Source organism: Lynx rufus, unplaced genomic scaffold (assembly GCF_022079265.1).
Source record: "Lynx rufus isolate CCGP_SWC_20201006 ecotype Redwood Valley unplaced genomic scaffold, mLynRuf1.p SCAF_6, whole genome shotgun sequence".
Lineage (NCBI taxonomy): Eukaryota > Metazoa > Chordata > Mammalia > Carnivora > Felidae > Lynx > Lynx rufus.
The window spans coordinates 48,104,830-48,125,447 of record NW_025814878.1 but is presented as its reverse complement, the minus strand read 5'-3'; the positions used below and the strand labels follow the sequence as shown (position 1 = coordinate 48,125,447).

The 20,618-nt window shown below is 41.8% G+C and overlaps 1 protein-coding gene across 1 annotated transcript in view; it reads left to right on the top strand.

Moving 5' to 3' along the window:
• Positions 1 to 20,618, top strand: part of FOXO3 (forkhead box O3) — a 125,962-nt gene that overhangs the window by 88,180 nt on the left and 17,164 nt on the right. The window contains exon 3 of the mRNA XM_047102276.1: positions 16,716 to 18,151. Within this exon, the coding sequence (XP_046958232.1) occupies positions 16,716 to 18,116 (1,401 nt within the window). The 3' untranslated portion in view covers positions 18,117 to 18,151. The remainder of the gene's footprint in view (positions 1 to 16,715; positions 18,152 to 20,618) is intronic.

Sequence of the window (20,618 nt, the reverse complement as noted above, 5' to 3'; positions counted from 1 at the left end):
CAGCTTTTTAAATGTCCAAGTGGTATCTAAATTTTAAACCTTTATTTTTTTCTATTTCTAGACCTCATATAGATAGATAGACCTAGACAGACAAAGTAAAACCTATTTTACTATAGTAAGACTACCTCATTGTAGCTTGAATTGGCGTGTTTTTAAATGATGGCTTTTGCCAAGTTCTTTTGGCAGCTACTCTAGACTGAAAGAAAGTACTAAAAATTGATTACTTGCAAGCTGTTACTAATAGTTCCTTTTTTATGCAGCCATTGCCACCCAGCCCAGGCTGGGGTCCCTGTAAAATGTTAGTATCTGCGGTGACTATGTGGGGGACCTGTTGCCCAAGTGGAGTGAGTTAACTCTAATTTACTCCTGGATGTCTGCATTCTTTTCCACAACTGTCCACAAATAGCGTCACAGCAAATTAATGTAATTTTCTGATTGATGCAAAGAGTAACCAAAGAAAGCTTGTTGTGTTTGGTGGCCAAAATACCACACAGTGTGAGCAAAGTAGAACTGCTGGCCCATTTTATAGCACTCTAATTGATAATTATTTCTCAAAGAGCACATTATTTGGCCGTGTGGCAACAATTCAGTATTATTCCAGAAGCATTAGACGTGTAGGTGCATGTGAACACTGCAGTAAATAAATGCTTCCTTTTGCCAAGAATGGAAGTAGGTTATCCAAGAAGAAAGGGGAGGGAAAAAAAAATATCAATTTCCTATGTACCAGAACAGGCCTGGCTTAAATCAGTTAGTTAAAAAACTGTAGAGTGTGAAATCTTGTAAAGTTTTTTTTTATTTTATTTTGTAGTAGAGGCTTCTGGTTTATATTTAATAACCTAGAAAATTAACTCTCTTCTGGAAACTTGGAGAAAGTATATACAGTAAAAACCTTGGTTTGCGAGCATAATTTGTTTCAGAAATGCTTGTAACGCAAAGCACTTTGTATATCAAAGCAAATTTCCCCATAAGAAATAATGGAAACTCAGAGGATTTGTTCCACAACCCAAAAATATTCATATGAAAATGATTACAAATATTGTAATATAATACAAGATAATAAAGAAAATAAAAAATATAAAGAAAAATAAATGAACCTACACTTACCTTTGAAAACCTTCGTGGCTGGTATGAGGGAAACAAGAGAAGGGGGGGATTATTATGTAGGACGACTTTGACTATCACAACGGAATCACTGCCATCTGTTGGCTCAATGGAATCTTTTTTCTGCATGGGGACCATTGTATACGCTCACACAGGTGTTGACTACGGTACAGTATTAGTAAACTCTTGTCATACACTGTATTTAATGTCACTGTCAATAAGACAGCAGAGGAAAGTTTCTAAATCTGCAGACACCCTGGCTTAGAATGAAGCAAAGCGTCCCTAAGCTTACTCTTGTATGGAAAAGCAAAGGACTGTACACAGGTGCTTTGAAGTGACAAAAAATATACCAGTGCCAGTTGTGGGCACATTCCAACGTTCTGAAAAATCACTGATTTCTGCCAGACACCACGGCCTGAGACCAAGCATCTGAGTATGGGAGACGATTGTGCACAATCCCTCAGAGAGAGAGGGAGAGAGAGAGAAAAGAACCGTTGGCTCAGTTGTGATCATGAGGCATTCGGCATCATGTACTACTCATGTTGCAAGATATTGCTTGTTAATCAAGTTAAAATTTATTAGAAATGTTTGCTCGTCTTATGGAACACTCAGAACAACTTACTTGCAATCCAGGCTTTTACTGTAAATGTTTATGTGCAGGTGTTTGCTTTTGGTTCATGGGAACTCCCCAGTCCATCCTTTTTGCAGGTCTAACGCTGCTAAATACTGTCAGAGGAATGAAGAAAATGGATGTGGAAGAGCTAAAGTGGCAAGAGGAGGGAATCCTGGGTTTCTACACGTGTGACCTGTTACAACGACAGAGTCACTGTGGCAAGGAGAAAGGCCTGAAAGCATTTCCATAAGGGTTAAATTTGGGGCTGTCAGTAGACAAGTGTAGGGGACTGAGGAGAAGCTCCTCCCTCTGAGAATGGCCCAGCGCTCCAAAATCGAGATCTGGATCCTGTGGAAACTCAACCAGTGTAACCTAGAGGACTTCCATGCAATGGGGCAGTTGGTTGTCAGGGAGATGGGGAGTGTGGACATAATGTGATCTGCTCTTGGGTCTGGTCAAGGGAGGCAAAGAGCGAGAAACCTGCTGCCTGCTCAGCTCTGCTCATCACAGGCAAACAGCAGCATCGAGCAACAGCTGGGAAAGATGGTGACTGATGCAGATGAAACACTGCACAGAGACTATACCTGGGGAGCTGCTCTTCTATGAATGGTTTATTTTCATAAGGCCTTACAGGTCCTCAGCAAAGCCAGATCAGACTATTCAGATTGCTGGAGCCACGCGTCTGCTCTTTTACTTGTGACTTCAATTTCCTCCTTCATCCCCTTGTCTTGTGTTCTTGCTCATTTATGTAGGAGTAGAGAAGAAAATTAGCTAGAGATGAATTGCCACATTACATCTTTTGCATTTGACCCCACTAGCCATGAGACTCGTAGGTCAGAGGCAAAGGGATGTATTATGCATAGCACAGCAAGCTGCACAAGCAGCAACGTATTTTGCATCAGTTTCCACTTTGCTCCCAAGTCCCACAGGAGTGACGCAGATGGGCCCAGGTTGATGCCTACACATGCAGTGGGTGCTGTTAATAGGAGGGGAACCCTAGGTTTAGGGATCCTTTATCTTTTATGATGGGCAGTAAGTATATCTGTACGTTGCTCTGGAGCGAGACACTACCACTATCTTTCAAGTCTGTTCACTATGCAAATGCAAACATTCAAGAAAGATAGTTCAGAACAGAGGGCCATTAATGCTTGCTTGCAAGACATGCAGAAACTCCAGCAACCCATGGAGAGTTCTGTCTCAACTTGGATTTATTAACCCTTTAGGAAGCTTGCGTGACTTCTGTTTCTGTCCACAAATTAACATCAGGACTCGGCTGCCTTTCTTTCTTGGGAAGACAATGGAGATCATGGCTGTTCAAAAGAACCTTAATGAACTTGTTTCTGGAGAAAGCTAACACAGGGTAATATGGTTCTGTATAATGCCTCAGAGAGTTGGAAGTGTATTATTTGAAGCTACCTTTGAACCTGAAAATAGCTCAGCAACATCTGTCCCTGTGTATTTTTCTTCCCTTGTCTTGATTTGAAGGGATTAATTTCCATGGCCCCTGTATATACAGTGATTTGTTATGCTTTAGGGGAAGACCTAGTACCTGGTCATGCTCTGAGTGCACACACACATTTCCTCTTAGCAAATGAACAATTTGACTAAGGGAAAAGAGTTGGAAACTTCAGCTGAGGAGCCCTGGTGATAGGCCCAAGGAAGTTGAGAAAATCTGTGGGATAAATCTGCCAAGACAGATTCAACCAAGGAGGCAATTATAAGGCCAGAGGTCCCCTGTCCTCAAGAATGGCCTTGGAGGGGCACCTGGGTGGCTCAGTCAGTTAGGCATCTGACTTCAGCTTAGGCCATGATCTCGCGGTTTGTGAGTTTGAGCCCCACGTTGGACTCTGTGCTGACAGCTCAGAGCCTGGAGCCTGCTTTGGATTCTGTGTCTCTCCCTCTCTCCCTCTCTCTCTCTCTCTCTCTCTCTCTCTCTCTCTCTCTCTCTCTGCCCCGCCCCCCCCCCCCCCACTCCCGGCTCATGCTCAGTCTTTCTCTGTCTCTCAACAAATAAATAAACATTAAAAAAAAGAAAAAAAGAATGGCCTTGGAGTCACAGACAGTTGGTATGCAGGGACCAGTGAGCCCTGGAGCACTATGACACCTGCTAAGTGAGGCGTGGGCTCACCCCCTAACTTCACCATACTCAGAGTGTCTTATGTGCCTGTCCTTGCCAGTTAATATTATCCCTCCTACCCTTTGGGTGATAGATACTATACTACTGGTGTTTCCAGGTTTTTAAGTGCTTTCAAGCTTACCCCACACATCAAGTAGATCAGAGCCTAGCACATATTAATACTACAGTACTGCATTCCTTTCATGGCCTTTTGAAAAACTGACTTATCCCGTGCACATTCAGCCTTTTTCATCATAGTTTGGAGAACAGTGCTAATTAACGTGTACATTTAGGAACATCCTAGATTTTAAGTTAAAATGTGCTGGTATCTAAATGTCCACCACCACTACCACTCCCCACGAACAGTGGAATGGGTGTCTGGTTCCTTAGTTGATCATTTTCTGTGGACTTTTGAGCTGTGTGGTGCTCATCTGTACGTGTGATTGGCACCCAGAAGTGTCCTGGAATGAACAGTTGATTCACTTGGTTGGCATTTAGCAATATCATTACATTGGTCATCAGCCACTTTTGCATCCTATGGTTTTAAACAAGAAGAAATCTTGCAAAATCAGTGCAGTGAAATGCTGCACATGCAGGTAAGGTTACAGGGTAGAGAAAGCAGTTCCTCAGGAGGCTCCTTTTTAGCTGAATGTCATTGGGCTGTGGAAAGGAAAGAGAAGGGTACTGTAGACCTGAGTCACTTTGCAGAATTGTCTGCTGCGTTCTTTATTCCTGTAAAGAGAAAGTCCATCAGTTGTTTTCTTTGCAGTAGCCGACATGAGATATTCTGTTGTGTGGCATTTACTTTTTTTGTCTTCTGCTTTTTACCAGTATCGTCTTGATTTTTGATGACTATCAGAATAACTAACATTGACATTTGGAAGATAGCCTGCTTCCAAATACATATACACTTGTCTGTTCTGTAAACTCTAGCCCAAACTTTTTCCTTCCCTAGCTGAAAAATGTGCCTCTACCCCTCCTGGTCTTTCCAGGGTGTGGGCCTGTGCTTAGCTGTGTGACTGTGCCCACACGTTGGCATATATTTCGGTGCTACCCAAAAGTAATCCGTTGCCCTTGAAATAACAAGATGAAAAAGAATTGTTTTTCTGAGCCATAACATCTGAAGAGCTGGAAACAGTTGTGTTTGTATGTGTGCCGCTAAAGCCAGTGAATTTCATGTGAAGGAAGGGATTGTAAACCAAGAACAGAAAAGCAGTTTTCCTGGATTTCAGATGACAAACTCAAGCTGTTTAACTCACCCACTCAGCACCTCCACAGCCATCCCTTTAATGTGCTTGCAGGCATTGTCAGTGATTTCTGTTTCTGCAGCTTTTGTTGCCAGAAGACAAATAATAAAATAGCATGCATATACAAACTTAAAGCAGTTTTCTACCAGTGTTTGATTGAGGTTAAACAGAAGCATCCTGATCATGCTGTCAGTTGGCAGGCAAAGGCATATTTTAAAATTCACATAGATTTAAAGAAAGCTAATCTTTTCTGGCTCTATAATAAACTAATTACATGTTTAAAATAGTATAGAGCTGAGTCCCTGTTTCAGATTAAGCCTCGTAATGGCAAGGTCAGGACAAAGCAGACATTTGCCTGGCTTTGCCTGATGTCTCTGGCTTGAGGATCCACAGCACGGTGCCAGCTGTTACAGAGCCTGAATAGGTCTGCCAAGGACGGCCAGGTAATACTGACTTGACTCACTAATGGGTTAATGCTCTCTGAGCACAGAAGCCACCAGACGTGCCACCGAGGAAGACCTGGATACTTAATAGTTTATGGCAGTAATCTTGTTTGGTTGTTCCCTAAAAGAGGTGATCCCAGGTCAGGTTAGGACATGCCAGTAGTGTCTCTTTTGGGGTATATCTGAGAAAAAGTGTCATTTCTAAACATGATCTGGTTTCAGCAAGGCTGACTTCATAGCTAGTCATTCTTCCACTCTTTCCCTTCTTTTCATAATCCTAGGGACCATGTGCAGAAACTTAGAGATGGGAACATGTCATTCAGTAACATAGATTTTTGTTCTTGTTCCTTCATGTTCCTTGGTCACCTGTTAGTGGTGCCTCTCTCCTTAGGCAGTTTGGTGATGTCAGAGGGAAACATATACGGACAGTGGTGAGAGCTGCACTCTGGAGTTAGCCTTGGGCTTGATTACTAGCACCACCAGACAAGCTACTTAAATTTTCTGTACCTCAGTTTCCTCCTGACAGGTTTGTCGTGAAAATAAGTGAGATTAGGTTTGTCAAGCACAGAGACTTGGCCTTGGTAGATGTCAAATACATTAAGTTCTTTCAGATTGCAGGTGAAGTAGACTCTTCTTTTGGATTTTTCTGTTCTTGTTTTTCTTTGGATGTGCCTTGGAGGAGACTTAGTACCAGAGTGTGTTATCTATGATTTTGAGTCTGCCTCTGAGGGCTCTGGGCCAACCTCATTACCAAGAATGAGGCCCTATAGCATCTCAAGGCAGGTAAGGAGTCAGCTCTTCTCCCTAGATGGACATGACACCTTTGTGCCAAGCCCTTGCTCCTCCAAGTAGCTCACACACTGTCATGTTGCCCTTCTTAGCATCTCTTATTACAGAGAACCGTAAATCTACTGATTAGGCTGTCATCTTGTTTTTGGAAATTGGATTGTATAATTGAAGTTAATACTCAAAGGGGAGACTTGCTACTTCACATTTTACAGTGGATGCTTATTTCCATCTTCACTCACGTGAGGATTGGTCATTGAGCTCATGTTTTATAACATTGCCAAGTATAATTCAGGTTTGTTTTGTGGCTGTTGCCCCTTTTCACCAATTCACTGATTAAACAAATATTTTTTTGAACACCTACTATGTACCAGGCCCCATGCTAGGTGCTAAAGCTATAATAAGACATGGTGTCTGGTTGTGAAGAGTTCTATATGTGTTTGGGGAGACACGTTCTCCTCAAATTATAAAACAAGGCAGACTGAAGGTGGATGGCTTGGTGGCTGGCTGGATGGGTGGGTAGAAGATACTACCTACCCATGCTTTGTGCTCCCTGCACTTCATCCCTTTAACTGGTGTGGTAATCCAGACATTGGAACCGATGTTGTTTCTGGGTATTACTGTTCTACCTTAAGGCCAGGAGATCAGAGTTTGTCTCAGCGTGGCGTCCGCTTACTAGCTGATTGACTTCAGGTACTCCCTTGTATCTCTTTGGCCCTTTGTTTCTTTCACTATAAAGTTAAGGCTGCGTGTTACTAGATGGGTTTCACAGCCCTCTCCATTTTCCCCAGTTTACTTTTTACTGAACTTCCTGCTCTGATCACTTATATAATGCCATGAAAGTGATTATTAAACTCTGATGTATTCCTGAATTCTGGTCATGTATTTCCAATGCCTTTTTATTCTGTTTCCACCCACAATAAATTTTCAAACTGGAAAAACTTGTAGCTTTATTGTTTTTTAATCTAAGTGAAAATTATGTTAATAGTAAAACTATTTCTGTTCTACTTTGTTCTACTCTGTGGAGTCCATTTCAAGAATGTTCTGTAACTTCATGGTGTTTAACCCTTGAGGCATCCATTTCGTGTAGCTAGCTGTGCATGGTCTCCACAGGGAATTGACATAGTGTGTGCCCGTGTGGGAAAGGGAAATGGATTCAGTAACAACATCAGGGAAGAAGCTTGGAGAAAGAGAGCAGGAGCTGCCAAAGGCTATAACTTTAACCTGCTTTCTGGGGATTGTAATTCTATTGACTGCATGCCTTTAACTGCTTCTCCCTCAGTCTGGGGAGAAGGATGGGCAGGGGATTGGAAGCAGGAGGGCTCATGGGGAGGGGCAGGGTGCTGCCGACAGTGGGTGTGGGCAGAGGTTGCAAGGCTGCCAGGGTTCTCTTTGTGCCGGAAGTGCAGGTTTGGCTGTAAGGAATGGAATGTTCCCTCTTGCCCTCCAAGAACAGAAACAGCTGTGGAAGAGCTTGAAAAGATTACTAAATGAAAAAAAAAATTAATATGAAAATAAAAGCCACATAGAAAATCCAACAAGACTGCAGTAGAGTAGTAGCCGTCTTTTTCATGCTCTTCGAGAGAACTTTCTTCCTATCTAGGATTCCTTTTTTTCATTTGAGGGCAGGACAGATTGTCTGCCCAGCCCTTCCTCTTCTAAGAAAGCCTCATGTGTCTCATTTTGCTTGGGTAAAGAATGGGTTCATTATGCTGATTATCAGATGATTGCTATTATTTTATTCGGTTTAGTGAGAGACCAGAACCTGTCACTTACTGCATGAAAACTTGAAGCAAACGTTAATTTTCAAAGGAGGTCTCTGTGGGTAGAGGATTATTGTTAGCAAATTTAACAGAAATCTTGTTTCAAGCTGGAAATTTAATCCTTCAGCCAAGTTCCTGACAATATTTATTTTAGAACATTGTCTTTTTAAAATAAGTCCCTTAATGGTTTAAACTTAGTGTTTTAAACAAGAGTAAGAGTACAGCTAGCCTGGGACTTGTCTTACACATCAGGGTTGATTGTGCAATGCTTTATGTGAATGTTTATTTAAGTTTTCTTCTCTGTCTAAAAGGCTTGCTTGCCTATTACAGCTGGTATTCCATATAGTCAGAAATAATAACTGTTTCTGATTTCAAGTCTGTTTTATGCTATCATGCTTTCTGTACTTGCTTTTGAACAACAGGTTAGCCCCAAAGAAGATAAAATCTAGTGGAAAATCTAGTGGAAGCTAGCTAAAACCTAGACTCTACCAGTTTCTAATAAGAAGGACCAGCCTCACACTTGCCCCTCAGATGGCGGCACTACTTGGCTCTTTGCCATGTCCACTCAAGGATCTTTGCCCTGAGTGTAATGATGTAGTGTTTTGCACAGTTGAGGAATGAGAAGGAATGAGAAATGGAATATGTGATTATTATTTTTGAGACTGAATATGTCCTCAGGAAGTTCATCAAGTGATATTTTGCTGTCTTAACAGTGGGAGCTGATAAGTACCTCAGGATTGGGGTATGGCTTTTTCAGTAGTTATTTTTACCCAGTCTGTCTTTTTGGCATTTTGCTTGAAGGATAGTCTATGAAAGGGATTGTATGAGATTGCATGCTAATTCAGGGAGGCTCCTGAAAATTATAGGGATTAGCTACTGTCCCAGCTCATCCTGTCTTCAGCCTATTATCAATTCTTAGTTTTGTGAATGCCCACATGTCCTCTTTTCTGTCCATGCCTATCCATGCTGGGTGGAGAAGTGGCACAGGACAGAATGAGATGACCATCCACAGGCAGTACAAGGTCAAGGACCCTTCTTCCCTGTCTCCCTTGCCTTTTTTTTTTTTTTTTCTTTCTAAGAAAAAAGATAATCTGGATCCCAGTGGCCTGAAAAATTACTCTCTCTGTTTTACTCTGCACATATAATCACAGCTTGATTCTATAGCCCCAGTTCTCATCCTTATTTTCTAAGTGGTGGGAACTTGAACTTAGAAAACACTGATTCTGCTTCCCAGACCTGGGAAGACTAGGGACGGTTAGGTTAGACTCAGAGTCTCAGTCACTGGAAAGGCAAGGGGGAAATTCCAGTGATTCTCAGCTCTCCTTGCACAGAACAATCTGGGGAGCTTTAAAAATGCACCTCTACATTAGCCTTACGCACACCAATTGAATCAGAATCCCTGGGAGTAGGGCAGGAGTATGTAAAGCCTCCCCAGGTGATTCTAATGGGCAGCCAGGGGAAAGAATTAATACTTAAGAGAAGTCAGGGCCTTGTCCAGAGAACTGCCTTTGAAAGAGCCTGTCATTATAAATCAAAGGCCACTTCCCAGGCCCTCTCCTAAAGCTGTATCTTTGCATTACTCTGCAGTGGCACCCAGCCCCCTGGGTCTCCTCGTGACTTGTGGTTTTCATTGGGCTTTTCACGTGACCTTTATCATCGATTGCTCAGGAGATGCATATATTAGAATTCAGGCATTTGGCAGCCTCATTCTGAATTGTCATTGCCCACAAGTCAAAGCAGTGAGACCTACTTGAAATGCTGGTCCTATGTGTAAGGTAGATGAATATTGTGTCTAAAAGCAATCTTTTGCAGATTGTCCCCACTGAAATCCCTTAGAAGGACAGGTGGATGCCTGCAATCTGCCTGGTGGGGAGCAATGGGTCTGGCTTAGGGGTTGACAGCCATAGCTCTCATTTTGCTACTTTTGAGACAGCACAAAAAAAGAGAGGGAGGGGTTGTCTTCAAAAAATAAATAAATAAATAAAATGGAAGGTAGGCAGGGGCCTTTAAGAGTTAAATTACACAACTCCCTTTTTATTTTTAAAGTCAGTGGATTCCTTGTTGCCGTTGCTGAGAAAGATAAATTGATACCACATGTTGCTTCCAGACAAAACCCTCTCTGTGTTCCAGGGGGAGCACATGCAGCTGGTGTCTGGGTTAGTGGACAGTCTCCACAAGGTAAACATGGGTTGGAAGGGGCTGGAGTGGACATAGGGTAGCAACAGTTAGGAAATTACCAGTCACTCCTGACTGACACAGCACCTTTGAAATACTTTTAAGAGTCTGAAATCTTCCTGGAAGGAGCCGCCCTCTCACCTTTTGGCTTAAATTATACGATGCTCGGAAAACAGTAAGTGAACGTTTCTGATGTCACTGCTTCCGTATGTGGGATTTGACAGTTGAGAGCCTCTTTTGTGCTTGGCACTTCAGTGAGTACTTTGCATGCGTAATTTCATTTAACCTTCCCGAAGATCCTAGAGTTAGGCAGAGAGGGTAATTTTATCCTCATTTTGTGAAAGGGGCATCTGAGGTTCACTCAGTTGCCCAAGGTCATTGGACAAATGTCAGAGCCAGGATTCTAGCTCGGACCTGACTGACATCAGAGTCTGTACTCTTCCTTCAACATCATGCTGCCCCACCTCCATTAGCCACCTTAAATTGTGTGTGTGAATTACCCACTTTGTAAAGTTCCAGTGGGGAATACTTGGTCATTTCAGGCAGCTTCTCTTGGACACCTAACCTAATCTGTTCTGGGTCCATGTGTCTTCACAATCAGTTGGCATATATGTAGTGACCATGTGCACTTTAATATTAGTAATAAATGTTTCTTACAGTAGAAAACTGCCTTTCAGGAGAGCAAGAAAAATAATTACCAGATTCTGATAAGTACAGTCATCTTTATGCTAATTTCTTCAAGGAGAACCAAGCAAAGAAATCTCATGCTGACTGTGGGCCACAGCCCAGAGTGTGAAATCAAGTTCCTTCATACTACCTCCTTCACACACCTTCTGCACATACCTCCTTGAAGGATTAGGCCACTAAATACAGCTGCAATCACACAGGACACAGGTTTTCCAGATCTCTTCCTATTTAACTCCATCGAAAGCATCTAAAGCATTTCTGTCCCAAGCTTGCTTGGGTGTAAATCATTTTGTAAAAGAGAGCATTGACATAAAATGGGATGAAGAGTATTCTTCTCTCTGCTCTCTCTTCAGACACATTGTGTTAGAGATGCTTTAAGGATTCTCTAAATCTTTGGGGCAGGTTGGAAAAAAAACTGGCATATTTGTCCCTGACACTAAAGTTTCTTCCTAGAAAATGTTTGCTTTCCTATAATTTCCAGTATCTGGATTTCTTAGTAGTGAACTTAAATAACCAGAACTATTCACATGATTTGGGGTTGAGGTTGTAGTGTAGCTTCGTGGCTCCTTTAGTAAGTGGATGATAGAATGGCCTGTGCTCTAGCAATAGGACTTTTGGTTGATAATATTTACCTTATCAAGTTAACATTAAGGAAAACACATCCTTAGTACTTCAGCCAATTAACAATGGCTTGCCTTACAAAGTATTAGAAAAGTTAATTCTAGTCTTGTCACACCATTCTTTTTTTTTTTTTTTTAATGTTTTATTTTATTTTTGAGAGAGACAGAGACAGAATGCAAGTAGGTTAGGGGCAGAGAGAGAGGGAGACACAGAATCCGAAGGAGGCTCCAAGCTGTCAGCACAGAGCCCGATGCAGGGCTCAAACTCACAGAGCTGTGAGATCATGACCTGAGCCAAAGTCAGACGCTCAACCGACTGAGCCACCCAGGCACCCCAGCCATTCTTCCTTTACTTCAGCTCCCAATCCACAAACTAATGTAAAATCCTAGAAATATAACTGTTTTGTATGGTATATGAATTAGTGGAAAACTATAGAATATTTTTAATGGCGGTTTTTATAGTTTAAAATACACACAAGTAGGGAGGCACCTGGCTGGCTCAGTTGGAAGAGCACGTGACTCTTGATTTCCAGGTTGTGAGTTTGAGCCCCACGTTGGGTGAGGAGATTATAAAAAGGATAAATAAACTTTTAAAAATAAATAAATAAAATACAGTACACCGGAAACTAATTTACAGACCATAATATAGAGGTCTTTAGAGAACTTAAATGATAGATCATGAGATTTTACAGTTGGCCTGTTTTTAGAAATCCCACTTCTCATTTCTGGGACTGACTTGAAGGAGTATCATCCCTTTGAAATCTTACAGAAGTCATATCACCATTAACTTTTGTTATCAGGGAAGGTGTGGGGAAACATCATACTCCTGACATTTTATCTGGCATTTATTTATTTATTTATTTACCTTTTCCTGCTTTCCCAAAATGTAGGTAGAGAAACTACTGATTAGAATCATGACCTGTAAGAAAACCAGAATCTATTTCTGGAATCCACCTTGTTAGGATGAGGGAGCATTTGAACTGGAAATGGACAGAAGGACCATATTTATTGGCCTTTGGATTTTATAAATGGGAAGCTGGCCAGCCTATATGTATAGAGGCTCCTGAGATAGGGGACTGTCACAATGGTGGTGGCATTGTGTTGTCTTGGTCATATAACCTGAAAAACCTGTCTGAGTGTTGTGTAGGTAATATGCCTAAGGGCATGCATTCTGCTAGTAATAATCTCTAAAACAAGAGTAGAGCAAAGAGTGGAAACTGAAGCTAGTCACCGATTTAATAAGTCAGGTTTTGTTTCAGAACCTAAGGACAGTTAACATTGGTTGGTATGGTGACCATTGCCCTCTCCCTAGAAGGAATGCTATCATGGCCTCCTTAGTAAAGAAACACAAACATGGGCTGTGTGAGCCTTCACTTTCTTGTCAGTTCTTCTGAAAGACTTTCTTTAAAAAAAGGTTTATTTTTAATTTAGGAAAGACCCATCAAATTATTATCCCTATTTCATAAACAGAATTACAGTAATAAAGTTGTGCTTTTATATCCTTGTTCTTTATTAAATGTTTCTTTAAAATGTTAACAGAAATAGGTTAAACGGTGACTAAATAATTTGGTGACAAACCTGTGAAAGGTTATATAGTAAAAGCATTGGATTTGAGTACGGAAAACAAATTTCACTTTGGGTTATATAGGCAGTGTGGCCCTGGTGTAAGTTATTTAATATCTCTCAGCCTGAGCCCTCATATAGATGATGAGAGCGCTGATACCAACTTTGCAGGTTTATTATAAGGATTAGAGACCATGAATTTAAAAGCTATGGCTCAGTAACTGGCAGTGCTCTAATTAGGCAGGTTCTCATTTCTTCACCCTTGAGATCAGGGCTCTGGGCCTTGACATCTTGTCCTGTGCTTCTGGTCCTAAATGTGGGTATTCCAGCCCCTTTACCACATGTCCTTACAGAAGCTTAATTTCTGTCTCCAAATTTTAGCCAATTGTAGCTTGAAATTTTGTTAAATTATACATATACATTGTTGAAGTTTAGAGTTGTAGTAATAGATGACTATTAGAAAGTTCATGTAGGGCATTTTGGAATTCTGTAAAGTGTTCCTTTTTTTTTTTTTTGTAGTTGGTTTGGAATTGGTGAAAATAAAAATACATTTAAAAAATACTATTCTCTAAGTGCTTTTTTTTTTTCTTTAAGTTTATTTATTTTCAGAGAGAATGCACCCGTGAATGGCAAAGGGGCAGAGAGAGAGGGAGAAAGAAAGAATCCCAAGCAGACTCTGTGCTGATAGCAGCCCATGTCGGGGTCAAACTCCGGAACCATGAGATCATGACCTCAGTCGAAATCAAGAGTCTGATGTTACAGACTAAGCCATCCAGGCACACTCCCTCCCCCTCAAGTGCTTTTTAAAGAGGGGATAACAGGATACTTAAGATTGGTCATTATTAATCCTAGGTGTTATATGAACTCATTCCAAAACCTAGAGCAAAGGGGCCTGGCCAGGGTTCCACATTGCTCCCATATAGCTTCAGAACCTTCCTGTTTTCACCAAGAAGTTTAAGTTTTTTATTTAATATATCTAGTCATTTGAGTACTCAGATAGTAGAACCACCTTGCACCTGCCTGCTTTTTGAACCCTACAGAGTGAATTTTAAGAACATGCTTTGAGTCTGTTTTATAAAGGGTTTTACTTTTTAAAGAAACAATTTCTGAACCATTAGTAGACATGCCATTATTTTATTTATTTATTTATTTATTTATTTATTTATTTATTTATTTATTTTATTTTTTAATATGAAATTTATTGTCAAATTGGTTTCCATTATTCTTTTAAAAACCAGAAGAGTAAAAGGGAATCAGAGTATATAGTCTCCTGGGCAACATTCGTCTTATACTCACTATGTTGCCTGTTTTTTTCTCTCAACTGTGTCTTTATGGGCATATCATAGAAATGCCAACTTATGACCCGTGGTTGTTCATGTTCATTGCCCAACCTGAACTGCAGGCCCTCCTTACATAGGAACACATACATGGGAATCACTGAGTATTTTGAGTTACTTATGGTAAAATCCTGCCCACTTTCTGCGTTCTAAAAACATTCTGGTAGAACACATGTATTTGTATCTTCTACATAAATACAGTGGTGATTGCCAATTTTTTAAAAACTATGGGAACTTCTAGGATTGTTTGTATTTCATATACTGCACAAGGCAATACTTTTTGTCTTTAACTTGTGAGTAAAAACTCATCTGTCCTGTAGTTTCTGTTCCAGATGTGGAGAAGACCATCAACTCCTCTCTTTTACTGCACGAGGCATTTTATAGATTAGAATGAGCCCGCATCAGGTGATGAGCTCTCCCCACCATGGACTCTGTGTTTTATAATAGCAATAAGAACACCCTGACTTGGTAGAGTGATCAGTTCCTAAAGCATATTACCATATATCATTCTTACATCATCCCTGTCAGGGAGGGATGGTTTGGATGTTGTTATGGCTATAATGAAGATAGAGAAGTGAAGTTGTTGCAGACAGATTAAATGATTTGCTCAAGGTCACATGGTTGATCATTGCAGAGATAGGACTGGATCTAGGTCATCCCAGCCAACCAAGCTTATCTACCAAGCTGAGAGGAAGATCTTGCAAGATGGCTGCAGTTGTTAGGATTTTAAAGATATTTTGCTCTTTTTTTTAATCCTTTAATATGAAATAGTTTTAAATGTACAGAAAAGTTGGAAAACTACTGCAGAGTTCTCATATCCCAACATCAAGTTTCCCGTTGTTAACATCTTACCTTAAAGTTTAGTACATTTGCCACAACTAATGAACTAATATTAGTACCTTATTATGAACTGAAGTCCATACGTTATTCAGATCTCCCTCATTTTTACCTAATGTCCTTTTTCTGTTCCAGCATCCTGTCCAGGTTGCTACGTTACATTTAATCATCGTTCTTCCTTAGATTCCTTGTGGGTCTGACAGTTGGGAAGAGTATGCAACAGACATTTTTTAAATATCCCTTAATTGGTATTTGTCTGATGTTTTTCTCATAGTTAGACTGGGGTGACGGTTTTTAGAAGGAAGACTACAAAAGAGGGTACCATTTTCATCGTATCATATCAAGAGTACATATTATCAACATGACTTAGCCCTATTGATGTTGACCTCGATCACCTGAGATAGTGTTTGTTTCTCTACTGTCAAGTTACTTTTTCCCTCCTTTCCAGACTGAACTCTTTGGAAGGAAGTTACTATGCTCAGACTGCATTGCCTGGAAGGGAAATATCTATATAAATTACTTGAAATTGTTCTGAATGGGCAACTTGCCTATTTCTGTCAACTCAGCAAATTTTACTCTACCATTTTCTTCTTTTTTTTTTTTTAATGTTTATTTTGAGAGAGAACGAGAGTGTGAGCACAGAAGGAGCAGAGGGAGAGGAAGAGAAAGAGAGAGAGAGAGAGAGAGAGAGAGAGAGAGAATATCCCAAGCAGGCTCCACACCGTCAGCTCAGAGCCCGACGACATGGAGTTCAATCTCATGAACCATGAGATCATGACCTGAGCTGAAATCAAGAGTTGGATGCTTAACCCACGGAGCCACATAAGCACCCCACCATTTTTTTTTCTTATACCTGGCAGACAGGTATGAAATTATGGCAGGAAGAGATGGAGTTATAGAAAGGATAGGTAACAATTCACACCAGTTGAGTTTATAGTAGTGATTAAGAAAAGGTAGATGCTGCCTTTATACTAGTGGAGGAGGGAACCATAAGAAAATAGAGTAGCCCCTTGAGTGATTAATTACCCTTAGAGAGCCAGGGAGGTTTGTTGCAAAATGGAAGAGTGCTGTGGTAATAAAATTATATAAGTGTGAACTTCAGTGTAGGAAATAGTATTCTAGAAAAGGACAACAAAACTTAGGAATTTGGGGAAAACAGTGTCATTGAGCATATACATTTCCAGCATCTCCTGGATATGAAACCATCTCCCACCTCCTAAATACCACAATTGGCCATTTACAATGTTGTCATTGTTCCGAGCTGGGTGGGGAGCATATCATACAAATGTTTATCTTTTTTTTTTTTTTTTCTTTTTAATCCTCCAAAAACTAAGGAGGCTTTTAAAAATAAGTCTGATTAACTACTTCTGGCTGCTTAGTTTTGGTCCATTTTGTCTCATATTCTGCATTTTCCATTCTCTCCACAGAACTCTATTCGGCACAACCTGTCACTGCACAGCCGTTTCATGCGGGTCCAGAATGAGGGGACTGGCAAGAGCTCTTGGTGGATCATCAACCCTGATGGGGGGAAGAGCGGGAAGGCACCCCGGCGGCGGGCTGTCTCCATGGACAACAGCAACAAGTATACCAAGAGTCGTGGCCGTGCAGCCAAGAAGAAGGCAGCCCTGCAGACAGCCCCCGAGTCAGCAGATGACAGTCCCTCCCAGCTCTCCAAGTGGCCTGGCAGCCCCACGTCACGCAGCAGTGACGAGCTGGATGCGTGGACCGACTTCCGCTCACGCACCAATTCCAATGCCAGCACGGTCAGTGGCCGCCTGTCACCCATCTTGGCAAGCACGGAGTTGGATGACGTCCAGGATGATGATGCACCGCTCTCCCCCATGCTCTACAGCAGCTCAGCTAGCCTGTCACCCTCTGTAAGTAAGCCATGCACCGTGGAACTACCACGGCTGACCGACATGGCGGGCACCATGAATCTGAATGATGGGCTCTCTGACAACCTCATGGATGACCTGCTGGATAACATCACACTCCCATCGTCCCAGCCATCGCCCACCGGAGGGCTCATGCAGCGGAGCTCTAGCTTCCCATACACCGCCAAGGGCTCCGGCCTGGGCTCTCCAACCAGCTCCTTCAATAGCACGGTGTTTGGACCCTCGTCTCTGAATTCCCTGCGCCAGTCTCCCATGCAGACCATCCAAGAGAACAAGCCAGCTACCTTCTCTTCCATGTCACACTATGGCAACCAGACACTCCAGGACCTGCTTACTTCAGACTCACTCAGCCACAGCGATGTCATGATGACCCAGTCAGACCCCTTGATGTCTCAGGCCAGCACCGCTGTGTCTGCCCAGAACTCCCGCCGGAACGTGATGCTTCGAAATGACCCAATGATGTCCTTTGCTGCCCAGCCTAACCAGGGGAGTTTGGTCAATCAGAACTTGCTCCACCACCAGCACCAAACCCAGGGCGCTCTCGGTGGCAGCCGTGCCTTGTCGAATTCTGTCAGCAACATGGGCTTGAGCGACTCCAGCAGCCTTGGGTCAGTCAAACACCAGCAACAATCTCCTGTCAGCCAGTCTATGCAAACTCTCTCGGACTCTCTCTCAGGCTCCTCCTTGTACTCAGCTAGTGCAAACCTTCCCGTCGTGGGCCACGAGAAGTTCCCCAGCGACTTGGACCTGGACATGTTCAATGGGAGCTTGGAGTGCGACATGGAGTCCATTATCCGTAGTGAACTCATGGATGCCGATGGGTTGGATTTTAATTTTGATTCCCTCATCTCCACACAGAATGTTGTTGGTTTGAACGTGGGGAACTTCACTGGTGCTAAGCAGGCCTCATCTCAGAGCTGGGTGCCAGGCTGAAGGATCACTGAGGAAAGGGGAAGTGGGCAAAGCAGGTCAGTGCCCAATGCTATGGCATTTAATAACAAAGTGTGGTTAATTGGGGGGAGGCTGACTTTTATTTACTTTGAACTTTACTCCACATTGAGAAATCGAGAACCATGGAGCAGTGGTACACGGTACATGGCTCCCAACCTGTTCATCTCCAAGTCAGACAGGGCCATCAGGTGCCCCTCTCTGCAGTTTGCTGACAGCTCAGGAATTTTACTGCCAGTAAAAAGAACATACACATATTCAGATATTTCATTCTATTCTTTTTTTCTTTTTTTGTATCTAGTCATCCTCGCTTACCTATGACACAGGTCTCCCTACTTGATGGATGGATGAGGATAGAATGGAAAGGGGGGAGGAAGGGAGACCTTAGGTCACACAAACTTCAAGGTTAAGGACCCAGCCAGAAGACATTCTTAGATGCTCAGGTCCAACACCACCTTTGTCTATCTTCCATGTTATGGTTTCTTCATCTTTTTCCAGTGAAGTAACAACTCACAGGTACTTGTAATTTAACTGTAGAATATATATTCTGGACTCTTTCATGCATGAGTATTTCCACCAAAAGCAAGATCTGTTAGGGGCGCCTGGGTGGCTCAGTCGGTTAAGCATCTGACTTCAGCTCAGGTCATGATCTCACTGAGGTCTGTGAGTTCGAGCCCCGTGTCGGGCTCTGTGCTGACAACTCAGAGCCTGGAGCCTGCTTCGGATTCTGTGTCTCCCTGTCTCTCTCTCTGCCCCTCCCCTGTTTGCACTCTGTCTCTCTCAAAAATAAACATTAAAAAAAATTTAAAAAAAACAAAACAAGATCTGTTAGATTCTTCACCATAGGACTAATCATGTTTATGAGTTAGCGTTCAGCATACAAGCATTTAGAGAGCAAAAGATTACATTGGAAACCGTTTTTATGTGAATGAGAAAGAGAGCACTTGGTCATGTGCTTCTTGTTCCTCAACGTGTAAGTGAGGTCAGGTTCCTAACAGTGACGTGAGTTGCAAAAGGGGGAAGAGATTTTTTTAAATTGTGGCATTTTAATACTGTTGGAACCAGAAGGATCATATAACATGATGTGGTAAGAAAAGCATTTTATTAAAATCAGAAATCAAGGGTTCAGTTTCACTTCTGCTAGTTTCTGGCCACTATCAGGGGTGTGCCACTTAGCTTCTGAGCCTCAATTTCCACTCTTATAAAAATGAGTAGAATAGCCCCTTTGTTACCTCTCACAGGGTTATTCTAAGCATCAAATGCACCGAAGTATATGGAAGTGCTTGTAAAACTGCAGTGGGCTGAAATATGTGTGGTGTAATTAGGTAAACATACTGATTGATAGAAGAGTAAGCACAGAGCCCAGAAAGGCTAAGTAGTTTGCTGAAGGTCACACAGCTGGACCCAAAATCCATATTTCCTGAATGGCTTGAACCATGATAGTTTTCCCTAATTTTCTCTAAGTAGAAAAAAATAGGAAGTGCTCTGAACTGAAGCCAGCATAGCAGAAATACACAAGCTTGCCCGGAAACTCTCCTTAAGAAGTAACATGAGCACTGGGGTATTCTGCTGACAGGTTTGTGCCTCCAGACCCTACCCATGTTCAAGAGCTCTGTCTGTTCTGTGCCCCAGCTCCTCTTTTTAAAAAACCTCAGTAAGCTCCTTACACCCTTCTTTAAATGGTGTAAAAGGGAAATGCGATTCAAAGCCATAAAAACCCGGAGCCTTGTTTAACCCTCTGCCCTGGTGAAGGAATTACAAGGGTCCCCTATGGTGAACTCACTGCAGCTCACGAGGTAGTTGTAGAAAGGGGAGTGTCAAGAGTGTTGCGGTGCTGCAGCTTCTCAGCTTTCCCAGGCATAAGCGGGCCCCTAATGGGACTCAGACATCTGTTTTCAGTCATTTAATAGCCCTTGAGATGGTAAAAAGACTGTAATGGAAGCTAAATAGGGTGACACACTTGCATGCCAGCCAGTTCAGTACCAGAACTCAGACTGTGAAGATTTTGCCTTGAGAAATAGAGACATTTGGCTTTTAGAAGAATAGATAGTTTGTTTTCCTTTAAGAAGTGGAATGTGATTGTGGCTTCTAATGACACAAGTAAATTTTAATTTTGGTAGAGTTGTAAAGGAGACCCACTTTCTAATTTGTTGAAAAGAGTTCAGGAGAAAATGTAGTATCAATTTTTGTGTAATTTTTCAAGTGTAGGTTTTCTTTTTAGTTGAATAGCAGACCTTTCTTGTATATGTATAATTCTAAAAGATTGTATAAAAATATTTTAAGGGAGATTTAAATACTTACATTTTAAAAACATGTTTAATGAATTATTACTTGAATAATAAATAACCACTTTTGGGATAATGCATTTTATTATGCCCTAATGGAGCTTTAGGATCGTTTAGTCACCTTTTTCTCACAACATTTTGGGGAGTTTCTTTTGAGAAGATATTTCTTCATTTAAAAATGAAAAGCCACCAAAAATGTCCT